Raw genomic sequence first — 27,255 nt, 5'->3', positions numbered from 1 at the left:
TGCCTGAGTGTGGGTCAGTTGGAGGCCCCTGCATGGATAATTACCTCATCCCATTGCTGCTGGGGGTTTGACCCACATTTGAAGTAGTTGCGCAATATTCCACTGGGTGCGGTGATCAGGGAAAGGGGCAGTGTCTCTTTCTCACCCCCTATACCCAGAGGCCTGCCCTCAGGTGGTGTTTCCCTGCAATTCCACCCTGACTATCCTAGCCCTGATTTCCAGTGCCTCCGTAAGAAACCCCAGATTTACCTGAAAGTGCCGGCTCCATTGCAGCTTACCTCCCTTTGAGGACTCATGCGATCTCAGCTGTGCTGTCACTGTTTCCAGTGGCTGTGCCAGAGCCAGGCAGCTCGTAGCTACTGGATTGATTGTTGCTCTCGGAGGTGGAACTTCCTCCCTGTTGTTTGGGGGAATCTAGGGAGGGGAAAGGTGCACCTCAGTGAAGTAACAACCAGATGCCTGTTAAAAGGCTAAGGGAAGAGTTAGCCAGGATACGAACAACTGACAGTAAAATTGGGGCAGATGCATCACATTTGACCATCGAAAGGCTCTTGTGACATAATGGGAGCGTCCATGCCTCTGACTCAGGAGGCTCAAGTTCAAGTCCCACCTGCTTAGAAGTGTCGAGGACTTTGACCCTTTGGGGATTTTCTTAGTCTGAGCTTTTCCCCAGTTTATCTGAGGAGTTGCCCTAACTGGCAACATTGGCACCAAGGTGCATAGCAAAAAGGATCAATTCACCGAGGGATAAAAATGGGTATTCTTTGGGAATTGCAGAAGATTATTGAGGTCAAATGAATTATCAGAGGCCTGTGCAATCATTGAGGCTGTACACTACAACATAGTGAGAAAAGGTCCACAACATTTATAATTGAAAGCCTATGTGTAGCGCTGTACATTAAAGTAAATTAATCGAATTTTTATCTCACTCTCCTCAAGTCCAGTGGTGTAAGTGGTGTCCCTTTGATCTTCTGGAACATTTGCAGATTGAGTTTCCCTCTGTGGCTGCTTTACTATGGGGCAGCCTTGCTGAGTTCATACTAACTAGGATTGTTTGGGAAAGTGATGTTAAGTTTCGCTTTAAACAGACAATTCCCATTCCGGTGTTATCAGAGTTAGCTGTTGCCAGTACTTTAGCATTTGATAACGAGCAATATGTTTAGAGCTTGCAGTAAAAGTCAAATTGGTTACGTTGAAACTGTTTTAATTTTATTTCCATTGTGAAAGTGCACCATATTATAACAGGTTACACTGCAAAGGCATCTTACACTGTTGGGACAGAAAATACATAACAGGCAAAGTTGTTTATTGAAAGGAAGACAAGATTCTAGATGGGTAGTTTGCTACCTTTAATTCTTGGTCTTTTGTTTAATCTTGGCCTTTTTTTGGTAGATATGTACTGCTTATGATGGTTATTTTGGTTTTGCGTTTGCTTGTGGTAGCAGGTTAGCAACAAAGACAACAATTGCTTTGATTCAAGACAGTACATAATCCTAGTGAGTCAAAGAAACATCAATTAAGAAGCATTTTTTCCTTGATTTCACTTACAATAGTGTAGGATATTGATATATCAGAGGGTCATCCATTTGCCACCATCTCTTATAGGAAAATAGAAGGTTTATGATGGTAATGCCATTGGCCCAGTAATCCAGAATCTTAGGCTTATGCTCTTGGGAACAGATTTTCAAATCCAACCATGGTAACTGGTGATTCAGTTCATGAAAACCTTAAATGTAAAGCTCGTCTCAGTAATAGTGACTATAATAACTATCATGGATTGTTGTGAAAACCCATTCGGTTCACTAATGTCCTTTAGAGAAGGAAATCTGCCATTCTGACCTGCATGACCCACAGCAATGTGGGCGACTCCTAATAGTCCTTTAAGCGGTTAGGGGTGTGCAGTAAATGCTGCCCCAGCCAGTGTTACCTGTATCCCATGAGTAAATGTACAAAAAACTCCCACAACTATGCAGACACCAATACTGACTTGGTATTTTAATGCCTTGTTACTTACGATTTATTGCGTGCCCTTCCTATTTGTCAACATCTTCAAGAAAATAAATCATGCTTTTTGAGTTAAAGTTCACCATTCCTTATTCTAGCTTGTGAAACCTCCTGTTATCAAGCTATGAGATACTTTATATAGTATCTGAAACTAACTAAAACCATTTGTCTGAATGTCAAAGTAATGGAATGTTTCCAAAGTTTATGACAAAGCAAAGCTGACAACTGTATGCTTTATACTTCTGCAACACATGTATTGAGAAAAGTTAGGTGCATTTTTTATGGTCTCTCTGCTGGCGTAAGACAAAATGATGCTTTCATCTGTTTCTTGGACACCACCCCAAATGTTGCAGAGATCACACTGATCCACATGAGCTGCAGAGCCCATTGTAAAATTACCCAAGGTCTATGTTACAGCAAATTTACTAATGTGCAATACAAAGTTCCAGAAAACTTCAAATAGATTTCCACCTTAAATAAAGCCATACCCAAAAAATAGAAGGTTCTTTCACAAATAGTGGTTTCCAAAATCAAACAGATTAACAGTCTCTGAAGTTAAGATTATGATGACGGCAAAGCATAGCCTGAATAAAATACAGTATTCCATTGATTTGAATTTTAGGTAAGATTTTGAGAATCTAATTAGCTATTTCACAGCAAAATTTACACCAGTAAACATTGACAGTACTTTTTAACAGTACAGTTTAACTCAGGTGCAGAAATATAATCTTCTCTTTTATCTCCCTGGCGATGCATGTTAAATGTGACGGAGCAAAGTCTTTCAGGCAAATCCTAATGCAACATACTATTTACATTCTGTTTAAGTAGCATCTACCTTAAGGTGTTATCCAGCGTGCTCTGCTGCACTGTTAGATCATGGCTTTATCTGTACCAACTCCATCCAGCTGCTTCGAATCTTTAACCCTTATTAGCTTTTCCTGACAAAAATATATCGTAGTTTTGTAATGTTAATTGTCCAGCATCAAATGTGTTTGGAGACTGTTATTGAAACCCAGTGATCAGAAAGTCAGCTACCTATCTCTGTTCTTAATTCTCCTCCCCTTCTGGCTGGACAAGATCAGAAGTCAGTCGACACCAAGTTATAGTCCAACAGGTTTATGTGAAATCACAAGCTTTCAGAGCAATGCTTCTTCGTCAGGTGACTGTTGGACCATAAACTGAGGTCGTATGAATTCTGAGACAATAGGAACCACAGATTCTGGAGAATCTGAGATAACAAGGTATGGAGCTGGATGAACACAGCAGGCCAAGCAGCATCAGAGGTGCAGGAAAGCTGACATTTTGGAAGGGTCTAAGCCCGAAATGGGCCCGAAACGTCAGCTCTCCTGCTCCTAAGATGCTGCTTGGCCTGTTGTGTTCATCCAGATCCACACGTCGTGTGAATTCTGACCTTGTCCACCCCAGTCCATCACCAGCACCTTCACACCTTTCTGGCTGGAGCTTTGGAAGCAATGGACTCCCAAATCAACGTCCTACTTTGGTAGTTTTGCAAGCACTGAGAGCCTCCATTACCTGATCTGCGTGTGTGAGCAATGGGAATGGGCATTGTTGGGCTATTTGCCACATTGTTACAGCTTCAATCCTTTCTATATCTAACACTCTGAAAGTCAGCGGAGGCTGCTGTGTAACAATTCCACATTAGATAATTCCATGCTTCCTCCCAGCTGAGTGGTTGCGAAATTAGCTGTTGGATGTTGACTCCTGTCTAGGACCACGCTTGGGAACTTTTGGCCTTGTATGACTTCATACTACAGCATAATGCAAAGCACAGGTTTCCAGAAGACTTCAAATAATGCATTTATTTACTAAGACACTGAGATAGTTGAGTTCCATAATTTTTTCCATTAATAGGTGGTTTATCTTAGTCGACATTATCAAGTTATTGAACCAGAGACTACAGAGAACATGGCTGAAACTCAACCCGTTACACCATTAGAACAATGGAATGTGACGTAACAATGTAAAAAGGTACCACTGACCTTTAGGATTCTAACACCCTTCAAAATTATTAAGAACACAGAAAGGGACAAATAAATTTATATTGATTAACTTTTGAAAGTTTCCACAACAGTGCAATGGTATTTCTTCAGCAGCTACAGAGCATGATGAGTCTGCATTAGAATCATTCCTGCATGAGGGCAGAGGCCCGAGCAGGGACTGTTTTATATCAGAGACAGAAAGGAGCAAAGTTTAGTATGGCATCAAAGAGCTTTTCAAAGGAAAAAAAAACCATCAGGTCAGTGCAGTTACATTAATTTGATTGGACAGGCAAATTCCCAAGGCTCTGGACAGAATTAAAATACCATTCTTTCAAAAGTGTCATGAGATAGCCTTTTGGTCTCAGGCGTGTTACTGTTAGGAATTCATGAACTCACCGTTTAAGTATTGGTCCAGCTGCTCTAGTTGTGGGTTTGAATTTTAATATGAGAGTTTAGTGCCTGCTAAGCAGGAGAAGGTACAAATGGGAATTTAAGGGCTGGAGTAGTTGAGTTGATCTGAGGACATGAGAGCTTTTCAATTTCCCCTTCCATTTTGTTCCCTCACCGGAAAATGTGCCAAAAAAATGCTTTGCCCAGTTTCGGATGTATAGCCACCTGGAATCCATTTTGAGGTAGTGCCAATATTTCACTGAACTTATCCTTCATGGAAGATATCCTTGGTCCCTGGTTGCTCTTGGTTGGGACTCTGTTTTCCTGGTTCCTCACTCGAAGAGGAAGCAGGTACTGCTTTGTCTTCATAATACACCGACAGCTCATCATTACTGATGATGTAATCTGTGTCATCTTCCTTCCGATGGTCCTGTGTTTAAAAATAGCAGGAGCAATTTAGGCTTTAATTCTTGACAGAAGCACCACTACTTATGGTTCAGAGAGCCTTAACACTACAGAAGCCAGTTAATTCTCACTTAACACATATCTATGTTAATCAGAACACGGAAGTACAGTTATGTCAAATTGCCATTTTTTGCAGGTATAATTCAGATATATTCTGTCTACAGTTTACTTCAGATGTAGAAACATATTTGTGTAGAGCTGGATGAACACAGCAGGCCAAGCAGCATCAGAGGAGCAGGAAAGCTGACGTTACAGGCCTAGACCCTTCTTCAGAAATGGGGGAGGAGAAAGGGGTTGTGAAATAAATAGGGAGAGAGGGGGAGGCGGATAGAAGATGGATAAAGGAGAAGATAGGTGGAGAGGAGACAGACAGGTCAAGGAGGCAGGGGTGGAGCCAGTAAAGGTGAGTGTAGGTGGGGAGTGAGGGAGGAGACAGGTCAGTCCAGAGAGGATGGACAGGTCAAAGGGGCGGGATGAGGCTAGTAGGAAGGAAATAGGGGTGCAGCTTGAGGTGGGAGGAGGAGATAGGTGGGAGGAAGAACAGGTTAGGGAGGCAGGGATGAGCTGGGCTGGTTTTGGGATGCATTGGAGGGAGGGGAGGTTTTGAAGCTGGTGAAATCCACATTGATACCACTGGGCTGCAGGGTTCCCAAGCGGAATATGAGTTGCTGTTCCTGCAACTTTCGGGTGGCATCGTTGTGGCACTGCAGGAGGCCCAGGATGGACATGTCATCTGAGGAATGGGAGGGGGAGTTGAAATGGTTTGTGACTGGGAGGTGCAGTTGTTTACTGTGAACTGATGACCACTGTTGCTTGTTAGGGGGGAGAAAATCCCCTTTAGGGAAGGAAACTGCCTTTCTTTCCTGGTCTGGCCTATATCTAACTCCAGACGTAGAGCAATGTGGTTGACATCTTAGCCACTAGGATGGACAATTTACAGTGGCCTGGTCAGTGACACCCATGTTTCTTGAAAGAATAGAGAAAAAAATACTGGGAAATCCGGGTTAACACTTGTTTCTAACAACATGGACTGAATTGTCTCAGTTTTCCAACTGAGCAACAATATTTCCGTGGACTGGGCAGAACTGATCAAATAGTAAATCACAATATTTAATCTTTATTCCAGCAGTACACCAGTATCTAGTCATTCTTTTCGAGTCAGTGCATGTGGAGTGCAGCAAATCCAGAAGTCGTTTATTTTGTACATTTTATTTGTGTCACTTCCTACGGCTTTGAATTCTTTATTACTGCAGGCTACAAATATTTTGAAAAAGCTATTATTTTATTGCAAACTCGAGGGAAAAATCACTTTAAAAGTTACGATAGTTTGTCTCAATATTAAGTTGTCGACTGTTCCTGATGGTCCAATCATTCCATCATTTTAACGGCCTCAATGATATCTTCTGTGTGTTTTGTTTCTCACAAGGAAATAGCTCTCTCACTTGTGCAATCTGTCTTCATTACTAGAAGCCCTTAGGTAGGTATCATTTTTAGTGATCCACCTTGACAGCTTCTTCCAGCAAGTTCTGAACTGCATGGGGACTGAAATGGGGCAGAATATGTGAAATGCGAGCATATTCCCAACCGTACATAGTTGAAATACAATTGCAAATTCAGACTCATTGGCTTCATCTGTAATATTCAAAATTGTACTTTCCTTCAGGCAGCTACCTAAATTACGACTGCAATTTAAAAACCTGAAAAAAAGAAATACTTTACTGCAGGGTTTTTAAAATGTGAACATGAAACACAATAAAATTCAATGAAGGTGTGTGTTACCAGCTCATTTAAACGACGGTTGTGTGCTCCCAGTATTGATTGTGCTATTCAGTGGCGGCCTGAGTTTATTTGCAGCAAATATCACTAAAACATTAGCCTACACTTCCTAAATTGAGCTGCACCTCCTAAAAAGGGGTTGCATTCTGGCTGTAGGAAATGCTAGAAGGTTCCTGAACAAGCCTGTCTCAGTGAATATGGTGCATTAGGAGAGAACACTTGAGCCAAGGGTCTCTTGCACAGCACTGGAGAACTCAGCAGACAGGAGGACAGGTGTCCTCTTACTATAGGGAGACAGAAGGCCCTCCCACCAAACCTGTGGAGGAAGTGGGAGCAGATGGTCATCGCTGCCAGTGCCAGGATTGTTGGCCTGAGCACCTGAAAGTAATGCAGGGAAAGGTTACGTGTGCGGTCTTTTCCCCTCAAGGGCTTAGCCTTACTGCTGATCCACGACCCTTGCACACTCTTTAATTTCCCCCAGCACTTCACTCACATACGAAACATAACCCATGCCAGTCCCCCCACACTGAGCACTGCTGTCAGCTTCACACCCACTTCTCATGGATTGTACACACTGTCAGCTCTTGCACTGTAACATCCACTTCTTAACTTGGAGGACAAGGTGAGAATCAGAACTAACCAACAAAAACAAACAGTTGTAGCTCAACTGTGATGGTCTTACCAACACTGGAATGGCCTTGACTGAGACCATTGAAAGGGACAGTGAAGATAATGTTATATCCAATAGAAACCGACAGAACTGCGGATGCTGTCGGTCAGGAACAAGTCAGAAGTTACTGGAAAAACTCAGCAGGTCTGGCAGCATCTGTGAAGAGAAATCAGAGTTAGCATTTCAGGTCCAGTGACCCTTCCTCTGGTACAGTCAATGGACCAGAAACGTTAAATCTGAATTTTTGTCACACATGTTGCCAAACCTGCTGAGCTTTTTCAGCAACCTCTGTTTTTGTTCCTGATGTTATGTTCATATGTTTCCCATAGCCCAGTTTCTCTTCATTCTACCGTTCCCAAAGGCATAGCAACACAGAAGGCAGGCATTTGGCTGACTGAATTCAGACTAGCTCTCTGTAGAGCAAGCCACATTCCTTGCTCCCTTCTTTAAACCCTAATATTTCTCGCATGATGTCTCTCATGCACGCACCCGATTTCTTTTCAAATTAATAATGGTCTCCGTTCGCACCACCCCTCACTGTGTGAATAAATTGTTTCTCTTGTCCTAAATCTAAACCTGTGTCCCCTTGACCTTCTGGCTTTAGCTGATGGGAACAGCATTTCTTTGTCTGCCTTCTGTCCTAATCTTGTACACCTCTGAAAAATCTCTCCCCATCTGTCCCTTTCCCAAAGGGAACAGTCCCAGTTTTCCCACTCTTACCTGGCATCAAAAATCCCTCATTCCCAGAACCATTCTGGGAATTCTCCTGTGCACCAACTCAAAGTTCCTCATGTCCTTTTTGAAAGTGTGGTGACCAGAACTGGGTGAAAGTGTCTTGTGGTCCAACAAGAAAACTTTATAATGTTTCAGCAAAAGTTCCTTGCTTTTCAGCACAGCGTCTCTATCTTAGAACCGATATGTTTTGCTAATTGCTTTCTCAAAAATGTCTTGCCTCCTCCAAAAAATCCTTCTACAGGAATCCCTAGATCTGTCCAGACACTTTTTAGAACCTTGCTATTGAGTTCATGATTTCTCTTCTGGTGATTTCTGACAAAATGCATCACCTTGCTTCTCGGTAATACATTTTAAATGCCCCTTCTTACAGCTTAGTTATGTCTTGTTGCTATCAATTGGTTTCTTCTTCATTATATACCACAGTTAAATGCTGAACTTTCAGTATTTCCCCACAGGTTGAAGAAAGCAGTCATCCTAGCACTGACCCTTGAGGAACATCATTACCTACCATTCTTCAATGTGAAAAACACTCTTTGCTTTCATTCAATTATAGAACACAGGCCCTGCTGGCTGGCCAGCATTTATTGCCTACCCCTAATTACCCTTGTAAAGTTGGTGGTGAGCTGCCTTCTCGAACCACTGCAGTCCATCTGCTGTGAGTTGACTGAACAATTCCCTTAGGGAGGGAGTTCCTCGAGTTTGACCCCATGACACTATTTCCAAGTCAAGATGGTGAATGGCTTGGAGGGGAACATGCAGGGGGCATGGTATTCCCATGTGTCTGCTGCCCTTGTCCTTTTAGATGAAGCAGTTGTGGGTTTGGAAAGCATCAGACACCAGGACTCACTGTTTTCCCTTCTTAAGCAATTTTCTTCCTCAATTGCACACTGACCCTTGAGTTATGAGCCTCAATTTTGTCAACCAACCTTCGGTCAAGCACTTTCCCAAATTCCAATATATAACATCCAGGGTATTCCTTCATCAATCTTCACTCCTTCTTCATCAAAGCTTCAATTATGTTTGCGAAGCCTGATCCGCCCTTGACAAATCTCCTAAATTCACCCAAACCTCTCCAAGTCACTGTTGGTTCCTTTTCTGATAATTGCTTCCAAATCTTTAGCTACCCATGATGTTAAACTAATCAGTGTGTGGCTGCTAGGAATTTCCTTTATACCCTTCCTTGAATGAAAGTCTGTCACTGTGCCATTGTCCAACTCCTCGGCACTTCATCTTGTATCCAGCAATGACTGAAAAATTAAAGTAAGTGCTTTAGCTAGCATCACTGCCATTTCCTTTAGCAAGCTGGGGTGCAGCCATTCAGGCCAATGGTTTATCAACTCTACGCGTAAGTAATCTTTCAAGTGTATCCTGTCTGTCAATCCTTACCTGATCTTCCTCAATATCAGCATCTTCTTCCTTAGTAAGCACCTCAGTAAAGCACTCTAATTATTCTAACCTTTCACTGCAACTCTGGGCAAATATCACTCTCTTTGCCTCCAACAGCCTCTAACGGCAAATTTATGGCTAACTTACAAGCTGCAGATGGTAGATCGATACTTCCCTCCCCTCCTCTGGGCCTCTGCATTGGTGAGGTCCAGCCAGGACTCATTGTAGCAAGGGCATCAGTGGAGGAGAGATGGCATCGTTGAGTGGCAAGTTTCCTTCCAGTGGCAGCAGTGTGGTGAAGGGTACATGTGCCTGTCTCATAATGGGGCACTGAACAAGAAGGACTGAAAAGTTGGACACTTTCTTTACTTCTTCATTTTTCTGCCTTTATGTTTTGGTTTCTTTTTCTGCATTTTAAGATGGCGCTAGTGTGTAACTGTATTTTGTCACAAGATACACGTGACAATAAATAAATGAAATAAATCAATTCCTTCAATAAATCCTTGAATATTCAGTTTGCAGCTTTGGTCACCTTCCAACCATGTCTCTACGCTATCCGTCATATCATCCTCACTGACTTCTACTCCAGCTGTAATTCAGCTATCTTGTTACAAATGCTGCACAGATTCATTAACATGGTGTGGAGCTGGAGGAGCACAGCAGGTCAGGCAGCATCAGGGGAGCAGGAAAGTTGATGTTTCGGGTCGGGGGCCCTTCTGAGCCGCCGTGCTCCTCCAGCTCCATAATGTGTTGTCTCTGACTGCAGTACCTGCGGTCCTTGCTATCTCTGACACATTCAGATAAGCAGCTTTTAAATAAGTGCAAACCATTTTAAGTAACTGAGCAGCATCCAGTGGGAATCACTTGAGAACTAACCTCAAAGCTGTTGATCAGTCCTGCTGGAGTGCTGAGGTCAAAAATGTTATATTAACATCACAGTCTTTCCTTATCATTCATTTGTGGGATGTGGGCATCGCTGGCTGGGTCAGCATTTATTTCCTGTTTCTAGCCGCCCCCTCGAGAAGGTGGGGGTGAGCTTCCTCTTGAACCACTGCAGTCCATATGCTGTGGGTTGGCCCACAATACCCTAAGGGAGGGAATTCCAGGATTTTGACCCAGCAATGGTGAAGGAACGGTGTTGTATTTCCAAGTCAGGATGGTCAGTGGCTTGGAGGGGAACGTGGAGGGGGTGGCGTTCCCATGTGGTTCCACGGTGCTGCCCTCTACAAACGTCCAACACACACCAACACTAAGGACGTCACGGTGGCTGGAATAGCCGGAAGTTCTGAAGAAGAGTCACACTGGAGTCAGTTTCTATCTCCGTTAATGTGGCCAGGCCTGTTGAGTTTCTGCAGAATTCTCTGGGTCTGTTTCAGATTTCCAGCAATATTCTGCAGAAGAACCGTCCTGGCATTGCTCGGATACCTGAAGCTCTGAAACTATGAGTGCTCCATGTCTAAGCTCTGTAGGCAAGCTGTCTCGCCTACATTGGGGCTGCTGTTCAAACTGGCACTGCTGAAGGAAGTAGATTGCAATGGTCATCGAGTTACACCTTTCCATAAGAGTTTCCAGATCCTGAAAACATTCACTGAGCATGAGATTTCACTCCAAAGGAACTAAGCAAAACCATGCAAGATATAGCATTGAATAAAATAGCAGATGCATTCATGGGATAGGGGTGGCACTGGCTAGGTCAGCATTTATTGCCCACCTGAAATTGCTCATTGGCAGTTGACAGTCAACCATATTGTAGTGGGAGCAAATTACACAGATGCTGGAATCTGGACTGAAAACACTAAAGGCTGGAGAGCACAGCGGGTCAGGTAGAGTTCACGGACAGAAAGCAAGCAACGTTTCGAGTCTAGTTGAGTCTGATGAAGAGCCGTCTTGGTTTATTAGCTTACTTTCTCTCAATGGATGCTGCCTGACTCAAGTTGCTGTGGGTCTGGAGTCACATGTAGGCCAAGCCAGGTAAGGATGGCAGATTCCTTCCCTTAAGGGCATTAGTGAACCAGATAGTTTTTCCAACAATTGGCAATCGATTTATAGTTACCATTGGACTCTTAATCCTTGTGGAAATAGTTTTTTAAAAAACTATAATGAGTTCTAATAGCAACGACTCATCACTGTTGTCAGAACTTGTGATCAAAGCCATGGAAAGCCATGTCAACTCGGTTAACTGCCCTCTTCAAATTGAAACCGGATTCTCTGCCCAGTTGTTGCTTTGTGTCTTCCTTCAAGCTGATAGTGATCTGTCCTCTCCTCTGCAGTTGCTTCTCAAACAATTTCAGTTTTGCTTCACAAGCTATTACATGCTTTAGAAAATGATCTGCTGCTTTTGCTGTCATGCTGCAGCTTCAGATCCATTTTATGAGAGTGCATTGTCAAATCCCTCAGAGCAGACAGGTTCACCACAAATAACATGGTGAAACTATGTTCCATCCATTCAGCAGTGTTATGATCTCAGGGCACCTAGCCAAAAAATTTTGTTTCATCTTGTTTCAATTAATAAAAGAACGGCCACTGAGAATACAACATCCATGTACTTTTTCCCTGTTTCTTCAATAAAACTAAAACTAAATGGTAAACCACTTAGGATTGAGATGAGCAGAATGTGTTCACCCAGAGAGTGGTGAGCCTGTAAAATTCTCTGCTGCAGAAAGTAGTTAAAAACAAAACAGTGAATGTTTTCAAGGAGGAGCTAGATATGGTTCTTTAGGCTGAAGAGCTCAAAGGAAATAAAGGAAAAGCACCAACGTGCCATTGAGTTGGCTGATAGTATTGAATGGTGGAGTAGGTCTGAAGGGCTGAATGGCCTATCCCTATTTCCTATGTTCCTAGGTGAAACTCACAAATGACTTCAGGTCAAACTGAGTCCTAACATAACAGCAGAAATAGCACGGTGTATAACTGATTGCTGTTCAGTTACCATCAAAGATACAATGCTGGGCGATCACACTAACATTATTTGCTACATAAAAGCCACACTTCTTTTTATTCGCTTATGGGACATGGGCATTGCTGCTGGCCAGCATTTATTGCCCGTCCCTAGTTGCCCTTTGAGAAGTGGTGGGGAGCCACTTACTCGGACCACTGCAGTCCATGTGCTGCGGGCTGACCTGCAGTGCCCTTAGGGAGGGAGTTCCAGGATCTTGACCCAGTGATAGTGAAGGAACGGCGATATGTTTCCAAGTTCCTGTGTAACTGCTGCCCTTGTCCTGCTAGATGGAAGTGATCGTGGGTTTGGAAGGTGCTGCCCGAGGATCTTTGGTGAACTTCTGCAGTGCATCTTGCAGATAGTACACACTGCTGCTACTGAGCGTTGATGGTGGAGGGAACGGATGCTTGTGGATGTGGTGCCGATCAAGTGGGTCGCTTTGTCCTGGATGGGATCAAGCTTCTTGAGTGTTGTTGGGGCTGCTCCCATCCAGGAAAGTGGGGAGTATTCCATCACACTCCTGACTTGTGCCATTTTCAATGGTGGACCCACTCTGAGGAGTCAGGAGTCTGGATGCAGGATTAGGATCTGTTGCTAATTCATCCTGAGGACTGTTGACTGCCTAGTCCACAGTTATTTATTACTCCCTTCATATTCAATACAGTGAGAGTTTCTCCTGTGCAGTAGCAGGGAGAAGCCACGCGCCCTATACTATATTGGGCACAGCCTTAGATTGGGATGACAGGAGGAGGCACATTTGGAAACCTGGTAGGCCACGTTTTCCGATACACCACAGAGTTCTAACGCCAAGGGGTGCCCTGCAAGTTTCGCCAAAGGATTCCCCATTCTGACACCAGCTGGTCAATCACATCAGCCCAGAAGCAGCTCATTGGGTGGCAGTTGCTGTGTACAATCAGGTCCAGAGAGTTAGAAGTGACGGGAAGAGACTTAGAGATGATAGGCAGTGTGGAGGTTGGTTTAGTAATTGCAAAGAGAAATCAGCACTGGGGGAGGCGTTGGGGGTTGTTTGAAGGGCAATCAAAACGGCAGATGGGTCAGGAGCTGTGGTCTGGGCTCCAAACTGGAAGGTGTCAGTGGACGGTGGAATCTAAGAGAGGTCCAGTCGCCAGGGACAGAAGGGGGCTTGATCCTAGAGAGAGGAGTAGACTGGACTGCACTCCAGCTGCAGTGCCGGCGAGGTACTTAGACCATTTCGCGGTTTTTGCCTTCCTGTTAATTGCTGTGTTTTCCATGGATCAGGAAACAAAGTTGGGGAAAGATAAAGCTGGCAGCCAGATTACAAACCTGTCTCCTGGGAGCAGCTTTAACATTCCTGTCTCTGTTAAAGCTGGAATGGGGGCGGGGGGGGGGCATTGAAACAGACTTGATTTGAATTTTAGATTTAAATCCTGCTGCATTCCACCTGACCCAGGTCCACCCATATCTGATGCTGTGCATGTAGATTTTGCCAAGATTTCTAACTTGTCTTCTTTGATCTTGGAACAAGTGAATCTTCAACAGCACACTGTTGTGTTGGGTAACATTCTGCCTTCTTTACTGCTGTAACAATAGATTTATAGATCAGGCTTGATCCAGCATGCTTTGCAGATAAACACTGTAAGGGCCAAACTCACTGCACATGTTATAACACAGTGCGGAGCTGGATGAACACAGCAGGCCAGGCAGCATCAGAGGAGCAGGAAGGTTGGCATTTCAGGCCTACAGCCTTCAGAAGAAGGGTCTAGGCCCGAAACGTCAGCTTTCATGCTCCTCTGATGCTGCTTAGCCTGCTGTGTTCATTCAGATCCACACCTTGTTATCTCAGACTCCAGCATCGGCAGTTCTTACTATCTCCCACTGCATATGTTAGATTGCTTTCTCTCCATGGATGCTGCCTGACTCGCTGTTATCTCCAGCATTTGTTGTTTTCAGGACAGATTCCAAAATCTGCAGTAATTTAGTGTCACATTGGAAACTTTTGCTTGGTTCTGCAGATTCAATTTAGTGTGAAACCCAACTTCATAGATTTGCTAGTTGATGGAAACGTGAATGACAAAGGAGTCCTGCCACTTCAACATGAAGAATTGTGTGGGCTTGTTGGGCCAAAGGGTCTGTTTCCACGCCGTAGGGATTCCATGAAAGGATTCTATGAAATGAAGACTGTTACATTGTGTGTTCACATCACTGGGAGGCTACAGACTTACCTTAGCTTAGCTTTTACTGTTGTGCCTTCTTCTAGGATTGAGTAGCGTACAGAACATGCCTTTGGTAGCCAAATGCTTTTACACCCGATTCATTTCACACTATGTGCTACTGCAGGAAACCAATCTCTCACTGAATATGACACAAGGTTAAACAGGATATCTGTGGTTGAAACGTCACGCCCAGCTTCGCTCCATTGCACCCAATCGCTGATACTGGAGATGATCAGTGAAAGAGCTGAGTCCGATCATTGAAATACTGGGACAGATGCCAGAAGACAACTAGCACTTTGGCACTCGCCATTTGCAAATGATAATGACAATGGCAGGTAGTCTGATAAAGCTATCCATTTTGAACTTCAATAATAAGATTTATAACTTAGATTGTCAGCTCCAGAAGAAGTTAATAAAAGCAGCTTACCTGGTACGCCTGAGGGCTGGTCAGTAACCTAGCAACAGGACCGCACCATGCTGGTAAAGTTGTTGTGAGTGGTGGACCAGAATGTGTCAAGGCTGGCTTTAAGTATCTTATGGCTTAGTTAAGGAAGAAATGTGGAATTTCTGTTTTGAATCGAACAACACACATATTGTAAAGGACGCACTGACCGAGTGTCACGAGTACTCATTATAGCTCAGTTGGCAGGATGGCTGGTTCGTGACGCAGAGTGACACTAACTGCATGGGTTTAATTCCCACGCTGGCTAAGATTACCATGAATAATTCTCCTTTCTAGGGTCGACGGGCCCGAAACGTTAGCTCTGATTTGTCTTCACAGGTGCTGCCAGACCTGTTGAGCTTTCCCAACAACTTCTGCTTTTGTTTGTCCTTTCCAACCTCTCCCCTTCCCTCAGGCACGGTGACCCTCAGGTTAAACCAGCACCAGCTCTCTCTCTTTAATGGCAGCGTGGGACGTTGGTGGATTTTACCTTTCACATTATTACATCAAGGGAAAGCAAAGGATCACTGCAGTGACTGAAACGCATTTGGTTTATGTGACAAATTTCAGAAAATCCCTCTGATATTAAGCTGCAGTTGGCTGCTTTCTCTGGGGATACAGAAATGAACTTCATTATTGCTTGACAAAGGACCATAGTATGAAAAGCGTTTGGGGGAGCAGAGATGACTGGGATCTTGCCCAATGGTTACAGAATCAGCAAGTGTCCCATCTCTCCTCTTTTCAATAAGTGTTGCCAATCAAGTGTCTCATAGGGAACTGACCTGGACAGCATTCGGAGTTTCACTGGATCCGAGGGGTAGAGCAGGAAGGCTGAGGGTGAGGATTCTTCTTGTGGACTTCATAAGGGTTCGTTCTAGTTTTTAGCATCTGCCCTGTAGTTGCGCAAACCCATGAAGTTGAATCCATTCTGTGTATAGGAAGTTAGAATGCTATATTTTATGCTGAAAGGTCTGTACGAACACAGATGTACACACGGGGTGTTTCTTTTTCTGAAGAAGGGTCTAGGCCTGAAATGTCAGCTCTCCTGCTCCTCTAATGCTGCTTGGCCCGGTGTTCACCCTGCTCTGCACCTTGTAATACCTCATGTCAGCCTAGTGAACCCTCACCGAGCTGCCTCCGGCGCTAGGATACCTTCCAACACTGTATGACACTGTATGTATCTATCAAACATTGTATGACACGGAACATTTGATAACTAGCTGCTGATTTAGGACTTTCATTATGGAATTCGAGGTTTGCCAAAAGTAATCACAGGGTTCCTGCCAGTGACAGAGCAGAATTGAATAGATGGTAGCAGAGGATTCAGTAAAATGAACTCAAATTGGGCTTCAATTCTGCAGCTATTTTGGACAGAAGTCATTTTAATCATTTACCAATACTAGCAAACAGACTCAGAAGTAGCTTGACTGTGGAATTAAATCATACACAAGACTTATTGCGGATGGTGGAATGCAGGTTGCACCATTCCCCCTTTGCATACAGAACATAATTGGGATCAATTGTACCTCTGTTTAACGCATTTACTTGATGTGTGAGGGGTTGATTCTAAACGCAAAATTACTGCGCAAATGCAGGCAGATTTGTGAATGTCTGCCTTACAGACGATACCAACGAACTAGATTTCATGTTAGAATTAATTTTAAAAATCTGAAAGGCAGATGTTTGCTTGTCCTTATGAACAGATATTTGATACTGTATTGTATTGTGTTCTGCCTTGAACATAAATTGATTTATGAATGTATTCAGGAATAAAATCTAATTGTAGTCCACAGGGCTGCCTGTACAAGAGAAGTGATAAATCTAGAAACATTCATAGAATCTCTACAGTGCGGAAACAGGCCAATCGGACCAACAAGTCCACGCCGACCCTTCTACGAGTGTCGCAGCCAGACCTATTCCCATACCCTTTTCTCTCTACCCCTGCATTTCCCATGGCTAACCCACATACCCCACGGACACTACAGGCAATCTAACATGGCCAATCCACCTAACCTGCACATCTTTGGGAGGAAACCGGAGCACCCGGAGGAAACCCACGCAGACACGGGGAGAATGTGCAAACTCCGCACAGAGAGTCACCCGAGGCTGGAACTGAACCCAGGTCCCTGGTGCTGTGAGGCTGTGGTGCTAACCACCGAGCCACTATGCCACCATTGATTGTCAACTGTCAAGACTACACAGACAAAAATGGAATGTTAGAGGGTTACCAAAAGTGTTCCATTTGTCAATGGGAAGCAACTCTTGAAAAGCTGTTTTCTTTCCCTTCAGAGATAATAGTAACTGCAGATGCTGGAGAATCCGAGATAACAAGGTGTAGAGCTGGATGAACACATGCTTGGCCTGCTGTGTTCATCTAGCTCTGCACCTTGTTTTTTCCCTTTAGAATTGTTCCACACTGTGAAAATTGAATGTATGTACCCTGATCTAAGGATCAAACTCTGACTGCACTGTGAAGCTCTACAATAAGAGAGAATAACTGTTTATCTGCTGTACCCTGCCTGAGGTATGAGTACCCAGTGATTCAAAATCCAAGTGTCCCTGAACCCACTGACATCCCTGGACCCTCTGGTGCAGTTCATAAAAAGGATACAGCAGGATGTAGATCAGTTGGAAAGCTGGGCAGACAAATGACAGATGGAGTTTAGTCTAGACATGTATGAGGTGAGGAAGAGGGAAGTATACAGTAAATGGCAGGACCCTTCAGAGTATTGACATACAAAGGGATGTTGGGGTGTAAGTCCATAGCTCCCTGAAAGTGGTGATCCAAGTGGATAAGGTGTCAAACAAGGCATATGGCATCAGAGACAGTAGGAACTGCTGGAGAATCTGAGATAACACGGTGTAGAGCTGGATGAACAGAGCAGGCCAAGCAGCCTCAGAGGAGCAGGAAGGCTGGCGTTTCGGGCCTAGACCCTCCTTCTGAAGGCTCTAGGCCCGAAATGCCAACCTTCCTGCTCCTCTGATGCTGCTTGGCCTGCTGTGTTCATCCAGCTCTACACCTTGTTATCTAAGGTATATGGCAAGCTTGCCTTCACCAGATGGGGCATTGAGAATAATGCCATTGCAGTGGGTTTAAAATTTTTAGTTATGCCACCTTTGGAGTATTGGAAGGAGGCTTTGGAAAGAGTTGCAGAAGGGGTTTACCAGGATGTAGCCTGGATTGGAGAATATTAGCTATAAGGAGACGTTGGACATACATAGATTGTTTCTGCGTGAGTGTCAGAGGCTGAGGGACGATCTGATAGAAGTGTACGGTATTATGAGAGGCATGGATAGGGTGAACAGCTGAAGACTCTTTCCCAGGTTGGGGGCATAGGTTTAAGTTGGGAGAGGGAAAGTTTAAAGGAGATGTATGAAGCAAGTTTTTTTTTACACAAGAGTGCGGTAGGTGCCATGGGAAGTGGTAGAAGCAAGTGTGATAGCAGTGAGAACAGGCAGGGAATACAGGGATGACCATGTGCAGACAGCTGGGATTAGTTTAGAATATCATGAAAGGCACAGACGTGGTGAGGTGAAGGGTCTTTTCCTGTTCTACATTCGAAAGGCTGCGAATGGATGAGCTGTTTGTGGCATGCACTCTTTCACTGAAGGCTTAAGAGTGGTGGAGCTCTGTATTCCTTTATGCTGTCTGTGTGAAATTCTCAACATCTCCTGAGGTGAAAGGGCTGACTTCAATCAGCAACGGAGAATAGGAGGCAATGCGGCGAGGGACCTACTGCCTGTTGGGCTTCCCGGTGGTAATGAAATGCTGGCTGGAGACTAAAACTTCTTTCTCATTTTGTGAGTGTGTGCGTGTGTGTGAAACAAATGGGACTCTGAGCCCGGCTGCAGTGGGGAGGGGAACAAAGCATTCTTGAGACAGGAAAGGCAAAGAGAAGAGAAGGGGTTGCATGTGTTCACAACTGCTTTGGCTTTTTTAAGGAGGGCTCAGGAGAAATTCAGCCCATTTGTAGTCTGAAATTACAATCATTTTAGGTCAGGGGACCATTGTTCGAACCACCACCAACTTCCCATTGATTGATAGAGTTAAAAGTTGCCTCTTACTTTAAGGACTTACACTTAGAACTTTAATCTTTAGCCAGGTCAGCTGGTGCAGTTCTCCCCAGGGATGTAGCTGATGTGTTTGAGATAATGGGAACTGCAGATGCTGGAGAATCCAAGATAATAAAATGTGAGGCTGGATGAACACAGCAGGCCAAGCAGCATCTCAGGAGCACAAAAGCTGACGTTTCGGGCCTAGACCCTTCATCAGAAATCAGTCAGAGCTTTGTGCTGAGTTCCCCAACAGTTATTCCATAGCTAGGCAGAAAAACTGGTGCCATTTTGTTGTTTAAACTTCTCAAGCTAATAACCAAGAACTTCTTCAAAACAAATGTTGTTTTACAATATTCCAGTGAAGTTGAGAAGTTGAGGGTGACAGAGATATTATCTCCTTAAAAGTGCTCTCCTACATTCTGCTAAAGCGTCACATTTCCAATGGTGTTTATAGGAAGCTATTGACATGAAATGCGTATTATAATTTGCTTATTAGTTACAAACCAGGCTTAAGGCAGAGACAGAAGAATGAGATTTAGTTTGCACTTTCCACCGTCATTCATTCGTTCTATTTCAGATAAAGTTGAAACGTAACTGAACAAGAGGCCACAGTAATGTTTCATGAGAAAAATTTACAAAAATGCATTGATCATCATTATGAATAAGAAAGTCAGTTTAGCACAAACGTATAAAGCTAGTGCTCCAAGCAGGTAACTATGCTGCCAGGTAATGCAGCTTAGGGAATCAGGTATAAAGCTACTTATAATGCTGATTTCTTTGCTCATATCATTCTCATTGATTCTATATCATCTCTAAAATCCCTACAGTGTTGAAACAGGCCATTCAGCCCATCAGGTCTGCACCGAGCCTCCAAAGAACAGCCCACCCAGTCCCAACCCCTTACCCTATCTCTGTAACACTGGCTAATCTGCCTAAACCTGCCCATCCCTGGAAACTGTAACCAGTTTAACACGGCCAATCCACTGAGCCTGCACATCTTTGGACTGTGGGAGGAAACCGGAGCATCCGGAGGAAACCCAAGCAAACCCCTCACAGTCACTCGAGGTAGAATCGAACCCGGGTCCCTGGCACTCAGCCACTGTGCCACCCTCTAAACCAATCATTCCACACAATCCTGAATTCTAATCTGACTAGATTTAAAAATTTGCACCAGCTTCCACCTGCCTGATAAAGTTTAGCTCACTTCATCAATTTCCTTCTTTGTTGGAAAAAGTGACATTTCTGAAATTTTATACGGCTTTAAACTGGCCTCCTTGTGTAAGTTTGGCAGAGAAATCTATACATCGGCCAAGTGGCCCATTGTGCCATTTTACAAAAGGATTTCCACATATTTCTGGGAAAGGTTGGGACTGTTCTGTTGCTACATCAACATCGTAAGAGTTACCATTCACCAGAAACTGAATTGGGCTCGCCACATAAGCACAGTGGCTCCGACAGCAGCTCAGGGGCTAGGAATACAGCAGTGAGTAACTCACTTCTTCACTCTCCAAAGCCTGTCCACCATCTACAGGCCCAAGTCAGGAGTGTGATGGAATACCCCCCACTTGCCTGGATGGATGCAGCTCCAGCAACAGTCAAGAAGCTTGACACCATCCAGGACAAAGCAGCCTGCTTGTTTGGTTCAGGGTTTATTCGGGCCATTTACTGAGGCGCAGTAACACTGTGCCGACACACATCAACAGTTCCGAAGAAGGGACACTGGGCTTGAAATGCTTGCTCTGCTTCCCCTCCACAGATGGTGCCAGACCTGCTGAGTTTCTCCAGCAATTTCTGATTTTGGTACAAGTCAATGTGCGCACTAGAGGAGAGGACATTGTCAATCTGGGAAGGAAAGGAAGGAACGTTTTTCAAGAAAATGAATTCAACGTTCTAGAAACTAAGAGATTGGCTAAACCTTGTTTAAATTGGTATTTTAAAAGATTTATCCTTAGAACGCAGTCATAACAGCAAACCTTCTTATCCAAAGATTGGGAAGATTGTGGAATACGTGACCGAAAGGAGTGGCTGAGGCAAAGCACCACAGGTGTGAAGGGCTGAATGGACTGCTTCTGCATTGTGACAGTTCTGTAATTTGGTGAAACAGCCTAGCAGGAAATGGGTAAAGATATAAAATTATGAGAGGCACAGATAAAGTAGATAGTGGACAGCTTTTTCCCAGGTTCGGGGAGTCTAAAACTAGAGGGCATAGGCTTAAGGTGAGAGGGGAGAGATCCCAAAGGGCCCAGAGGGGTAATATTTTTCACACAGAGGGTGCTGAGTGGCTGGGATGGCTACCAGAGGTAAGGTTGGAAGGAGTACAGTTTTGTCATTTAATAAACATTTGAACAGGCATCAAAACATCAGCTTTTCTGCTCCTCCTATGAACAGGTGCATGGATTGGATAGGCATGAAGGGATATGGACCAAATACAGGCAAATGGAACTAGTTTAATGGTGAAAACTGGGTAGCATGGACTGGGTTGAAGGGCCTGTTTTCATGCTGTAGACTCGATGACTCTATAAATAAGTAAATGAAGTAGAAATTAATAGAAGGTTATGCTGATGGAGTTTGATGGCAAAGGTGTAGCAAGTGAGTGAGGTGAAACAGAAACACTTGTTTGAATCAAATGACTTAATTTGTGGGTAAATTTTATGAAACGCGCATCTATTTTACAGAGCAAGTGTTCTCAGACATGTTAAACACTTTGGTTCCATTTCTCCATTACTAGTGAAATAAAGTTGACTTTGAAAGGAATTTCAGACAGCCTCAGTATGTTACAACAGAAAAAAATCATTTTGCAAGCAGCTTCTGAGTTAAATGTTGATGTTAAGCCACTGAAGGACAGACATGCCAATAATAATTTGTCTTGAAATGTACTGAGAATGCAGAGAGCTGATCGTGCAGAGGGGGAGTGAGCATACTGAAGTGAAATGCGCATTTCTCTTAGCTACTGAGATCCTAGCAGATTTCAGCACAGTAATCAACTTCTTTTCATTTAATGTCGTCTTTCTAATTCATTGCACGCTATATCTTTTCACCTTATACATGATTACAGAATTGCTACAGTGCAGCCAATGGTCATTGTGCCTATTCCATTACTTACTGCTAATCTCCTGCATCTCCTCCATATCTGTGCACATTACTTCTATCCAAATAATCATTTAATTGTTCAATAAATTGAAAAAAAAATCACAAGTAACAGAAAAAAAAGTATGTTTTGCGATACTGAGGGTACAGAGGCGGGAGATGAAACTTAACGCTGATGAGCTTGGAGAGAAAAGTCTATGTTAAGCAACCTATAATTCCCTGAGCTGCAAGCACTTCCAGAAATTTAATGATAAGATCCAAACAAGTAATCTATTTGCAGTTTATTTCAAGAATTATAGTCTGCTGCAACATGACATTGCAAAAGATAAACTTTGCAGGAAGTAGGAAATTGCCTCATTTATCACAAAAAAACAATCAAAGGAACAATATAACATTGTGCAGCCCGGTAAGACAATCCCTATAATCCCAGGGCAGTAGACCCAGTCCACCCTGTTTTCTAACCAATTGTAACACTGAGCAAAGGGAAAATGACCATTGATTGCTTTTTAAAAATTTGCTCATGGGACATGGGTGTTGCTGGCTGGGCCAGCATTTATTGTCCGTCCCTAGTTGGCTCTGAGATGGTGAGGGCGATCTGCTTTCTTGAACCCACTGTAGTCCACCTGCTATTGGTTGACCCACAATGCCCTAAGGGTGGAATTTCTTCAGCCAGAGGGTGGTGATCTGGGAGAATTCATTGCCGCAGAGGGTTATGGAGGCCAAGCCATTGAATGGACTTAAGACAGAGATGGATAGGTTCTTGATTGGTAAGGGGGATCAAGAGTTAGGGACAGAAGGCAGGAGAATGGGGCAGAGAAACACATCAGCCATGATTGGAGAGTGGAGCATATGCAATGGGGCGAATGGCCTAATTCTGTTCCTATACCTTATGGTTTTATGGAGAGAATTCCAAATTTAAGAGATGCATAGAAATGGACAGATGAATGACTATCATTTCGTTTTGATGTCTTATTTCCTTTCCCCTATCTGCTCCTTGACTTGAGAGGACAAGCTCTATACCCACTGAGAAAAGTGCTCTCAAGTCTCTGGCAATGCCTCTATGTAAACAGCTGCCAGCTGTATGTGAGGAAATCCAAAATCGGCTGTTCTGCTGAGACGGCTCAGAAGTTGGATTGAGAGTTGGCAAGAACATTAAAACCTGCAGAAAAGGGAGTGTTTCCTCTAATGGATGTGATGATCCTACAGCAGGAAGAGCAGTGCCTATACCACCATACCATTCAGCTGCCTCTAATTCTGGCACATTTCCACCAAGGTTGAGAAATTTAACTCTGGTTGGCCATCAATAAGGTCAATTAATAGTTAAAAAGAGTATTGTGTTTCAACAAATCCTGTAATTAATTAACCATTAAAAAAAAGGTAACTCCCCATGATCCTACTAGACAATAGGCTGTTGTCTCATGGGAGTGGTAGTTTAACCTGAGGGTCACCATGCCTCAGGCGAGACAGAGTGCGAGAATGAGGGTATTTCACGTGTAACATCAGCCTGTGCGGGAATTGGACCCAAGCTGCTGGCATCACTCTGCATTGCAAACCAGCCATCCAGCCAACTGAGCCTTACAAGTGCGACCTTGAAACAGGGCAAGTAAGGAAACATATGGCAAAGTCAGATTTTGTAACTTTATTCATTTGATTTCAATAAATGCATTTAATGAGGCAAAGACTGAAATAAAATCAATGGCTCATGGCAACATTGAGAAATAAATTCCTAACAAAGTAAAATTAATGAATTATGCTAGTCAGTAAAAGTTACTAGGCTTACTGTTAGAGTTAATGAGTTGTCTTTAAATTTAAAACTGAGATCCCTGTGTTTAAACGAACCTTAATTTTGCTGAAGATGGAATGAAAGACTCGGTCTTTCCAGCCCAATAAGAGGGCAGTATATTCAGTTTGTAAAATGACAGCCACAAGCATGGCAGTGGCCCCAGTTCAACACCCAACAAAGCTGGGCACTTCCTCTACTCTACTCTCAGAAAAGATAGGCAAAAGCAGAAGGAAGTTCATTACTAGATAATAAAATGTGAGGCTGGATGAACACAGCAGGCCAAGCAGCATCTCAGGAGCACAAAAGCTGACGTTTCGGGCCTAGACCCTTCATCAGAGAGTCTCTGATGAAGGGTCTAGGCCCGAAACGTCAGCTTTTGTGCTCCTGAGATGCTGCTTGGCCTGCTGTGTTCATCCAGCCTCACATTTTATTATCTTGGAATCTCCAGCATCTGCAGTTCCCATTATCTAGGAAGTTCATTACTAGCCTAGTTTTCTGAAACTACTGATGAAGATGAAAGAATTTGACCTATCAAAGACCAAAAAGGTATCCTTCTAAACTCTAGTGAATGTAGGCCCAATTAAAGCTGCCTCTCCTCAAACAACACTGCTTTCTCTCCATTGATCCAGGCAGAGCTACTGAGTTTCTTCAGCAAATTTTGTTTTTGTTTCAGATCTCCAAAATCCACTGCTTTTTTTTGTTGCATTTGCTTGCTGCAACTGCCTGTTTCTTTGTTGGGTATATAAGGACACCCAGATCCCTTCGTACATCCACACTTCACAATGTATCAACATATGGTTATTTTATGTGGTATACATACTCTCCCCATATGGATGCAGTTAACTGTGGCCACAATATGTTAAATACAAGGCAGTGGAAAGAAGGATTAGACTGGATAACTCCAGCCAACACATCAGAAAATGAGAGTTAACGGGAACTGCAGATGCTGGAGAATCCGAGATAGCAAAGTGTGGGGCTGGATGAACACTTTTGTGCTCCTAAGATGCTGCTTGGCCTGCTGTGTTCATCCAGCTCCACTATTTGTTACATCAGAAAATGAATTTTCTAATGCTGCCTTTCAGTAAGAGATTGCATATCATAGATTCAGAGAATCCCTACAACTTGGAAACAGGCCAGTCAGCGCATCAAATTCGCACTGCCCCTCCAAAGACCATCCCACGCAGACCCACCCCCTACCCTATCCCTGTAACCCTGCATTTCCCACCCAGCCCGCACATCCCCAGACATTAGGGGTAATTTAGCACGGCCAAGCACCTAACTTGCACATCTTTGGACTGTGGGAGGAAACCGGAACACCCGGAGGAAACCCACGCAGTCATGGGGAGAATGTGCAAACTCCACACAGACAGTCGCCCGAGGGTGGAATCGAACCTGGGTCCCCGGCGCTGAGGCAGCAGTGCTAACCACTGAATCCCTGCACCAGGCATATAGCTGCAGCCTGAGGAGAAAGAATTGAAAACCAAAGAACTGTAGTTAAAAAAAAATCAAATTTCTAAAGAGCCACATTCTTCTTTCGAAAATACGAAACAGGAGCTTATTACAAGGTTTAGAAAATAATTGTGAGGTGCCAGCAAAATCTGTCGCTGGTGAGAAATGTAATCTGTGTGGAAATCTACTTTAGCCTGAGTTTCTGTCAGTCTTTTGAAGAGAGCTCACAGACTTCATACAATTTGAAAGTCAACTCCATTGACTCACAAAGTGACAAAAGCATGTGTCAGCTTTTCAGAGGCAGGAGAGATGAGATTGTCAATGTTATGCAAGTCAGCAGTGCTACAAAGGAGAAGTGAGTGGTCTTGGTGACAGTTAAGGTGTAGAGACCACAGAATAGGTCTTTGGCCCATCCAGTCTGCACTGACTTATCTGCACCAGCCCCACCTTCCTACACTTGGTCCATAGCCTTGAATGTTATGACATTTCAAGTGCTCATCCATGTCCTTTTCATAGGGTTCAATGTTTCCCAGATCTCCTACTGTCCCAGGCAGTGCATCCCAGATGCCCAGATCATCTCCTGATTGTTTCCATGTCTCCCAAAGGCCCTACTCTTTTCCCAGTTATCCTCTTCCCCTGGGTCGACTCTGCATTTCAGAGAGCTACATTTAGTCCAAGCGAATGGCCAGCGAGAAGCTGACATTCAGTAAGAAGGGAGCAGAGTGCACAGCACATCATATAAACAGTGATCTTTCTAGTGTTAAACTGGTAGAATCTTTTGGCTTTCTTTACACACAGAGAGTGTTGGGTGTGTGGAATGCGCTGCTGGCAGTGGTAGTGGAGTCAGATACTTTAGAGATTTTTAAGCAACTCTTGGATGGGCACATGGAGGATAGTAAAATGTAGGGTACGCAGGGTAGATTGATCTTGGTAGGATAATAGATTGGTACAACATCGTGGGCCGAAGGGCCTGTACTGTGCTGTATTCTTCTGTGTTCTCCAGACATTGGTGTTGGGGAGATAGTCTGACAGCACAGGCTGCATGAGAGATTGAAAGATGTCGTGAAAAGATAGAGGTCATTGTCTCATTTGTGATTAGACTAAAGTGACTCAAATGTACAGATGATGTTGCAAAGTGGAAGCATGTAAATGTTGGGAGCCAAGGAGATGGAGATAAGGGTCTTCCTCAACAACCTGAAGCATTATGCGGAATAAACATTGGGGGTAAAATGAGATTAGCTGTGACAGTTAATGTGGCCGAGCCAAATCCAGTGATGGGTGAACATACTGGGTAAACTCAGATTATGGATTTCGGAATGAAGGGAACAGGGATAGGGAGAAGCGAGCTGAATGGCCAGGACAAAAAGATGATGGGTGGTGGTTGGAGGGAATGAGAGTGTCAAAGGAAGAAGTAGGAGTTCAGCTGGGGAAATGCTGCAATGATTGAGAGTTTTAGGCTGAATGAATGTTTTTGTTGGACAATAGGATGTTGAGGGATGACCTTATAGAAGTTGATAAAATCATGAGTGGTACAGATAAGGTAAATGGCAGGTGTTTTTTTCCCTAGGGTGGGGGATTTCCAAACTAGGGGGCATATTTTTAAGATGAGAGAAGGAAGATTTAAAAAGGACAGAAGGGGCAACTCTTAAACAAAGGGTGGTTCGTGTGTTGAATGAACTTCCTGCTGAAATGGTGGATGCAGGTATAGTTAAATGTTTAAAAGGCATTGCTTTTCCTTTTATTCATTGACAGGCTGAGGGCATCGCTGGCTAGGCTGCATTTATTGCCCATCCCTAATCGCCCAGGAGTCAACCACCTTACTGTAGGTCAGGAGTCACATGTAGGCCAGACCAGGTAAGGATGGCAGATTTCCTCCCCT

At 43.8% G+C, this 27,255-nt stretch overlaps 1 protein-coding gene across 2 annotated transcripts in view; it reads right to left on the bottom strand.

The window, feature by feature from the left end:
- Positions 1-1,207: 1,207 nt before the first annotated feature.
- LOC125457988 (sodium/hydrogen exchanger 9-like) overlaps positions 1,208-27,255 on the bottom strand; it is a 453,786-nt gene continuing 427,738 nt past the window's right edge. Inside the window, exons 15-16 of one of the 2 annotated variants that reach the window (XM_059651223.1) lie at positions 14,987-15,092; positions 1,208-4,824 (exon numbers count right to left, since the gene is read on the bottom strand). In XM_059651223.1, the coding sequence (XP_059507206.1) occupies positions 4,660-4,824; positions 14,987-15,092 (271 nt within the window). In that variant the 3' untranslated portion in view covers positions 1,208-4,659. The remainder of the gene's footprint in view (positions 4,825-14,986; positions 15,093-27,255) is intronic. The other variant, XM_059651224.1, reaches the window with a different exon arrangement.

Source organism: Stegostoma tigrinum, chromosome 14, assembly GCF_030684315.1.
Source record: "Stegostoma tigrinum isolate sSteTig4 chromosome 14, sSteTig4.hap1, whole genome shotgun sequence".
In the NCBI taxonomy this organism is placed as follows: Eukaryota; Metazoa; Chordata; class Chondrichthyes; order Orectolobiformes; family Stegostomatidae; genus Stegostoma; species Stegostoma tigrinum.
Note: the sequence above shows the minus strand (reverse complement) of the source record. Positions and strands in the feature narration are given on the sequence as shown.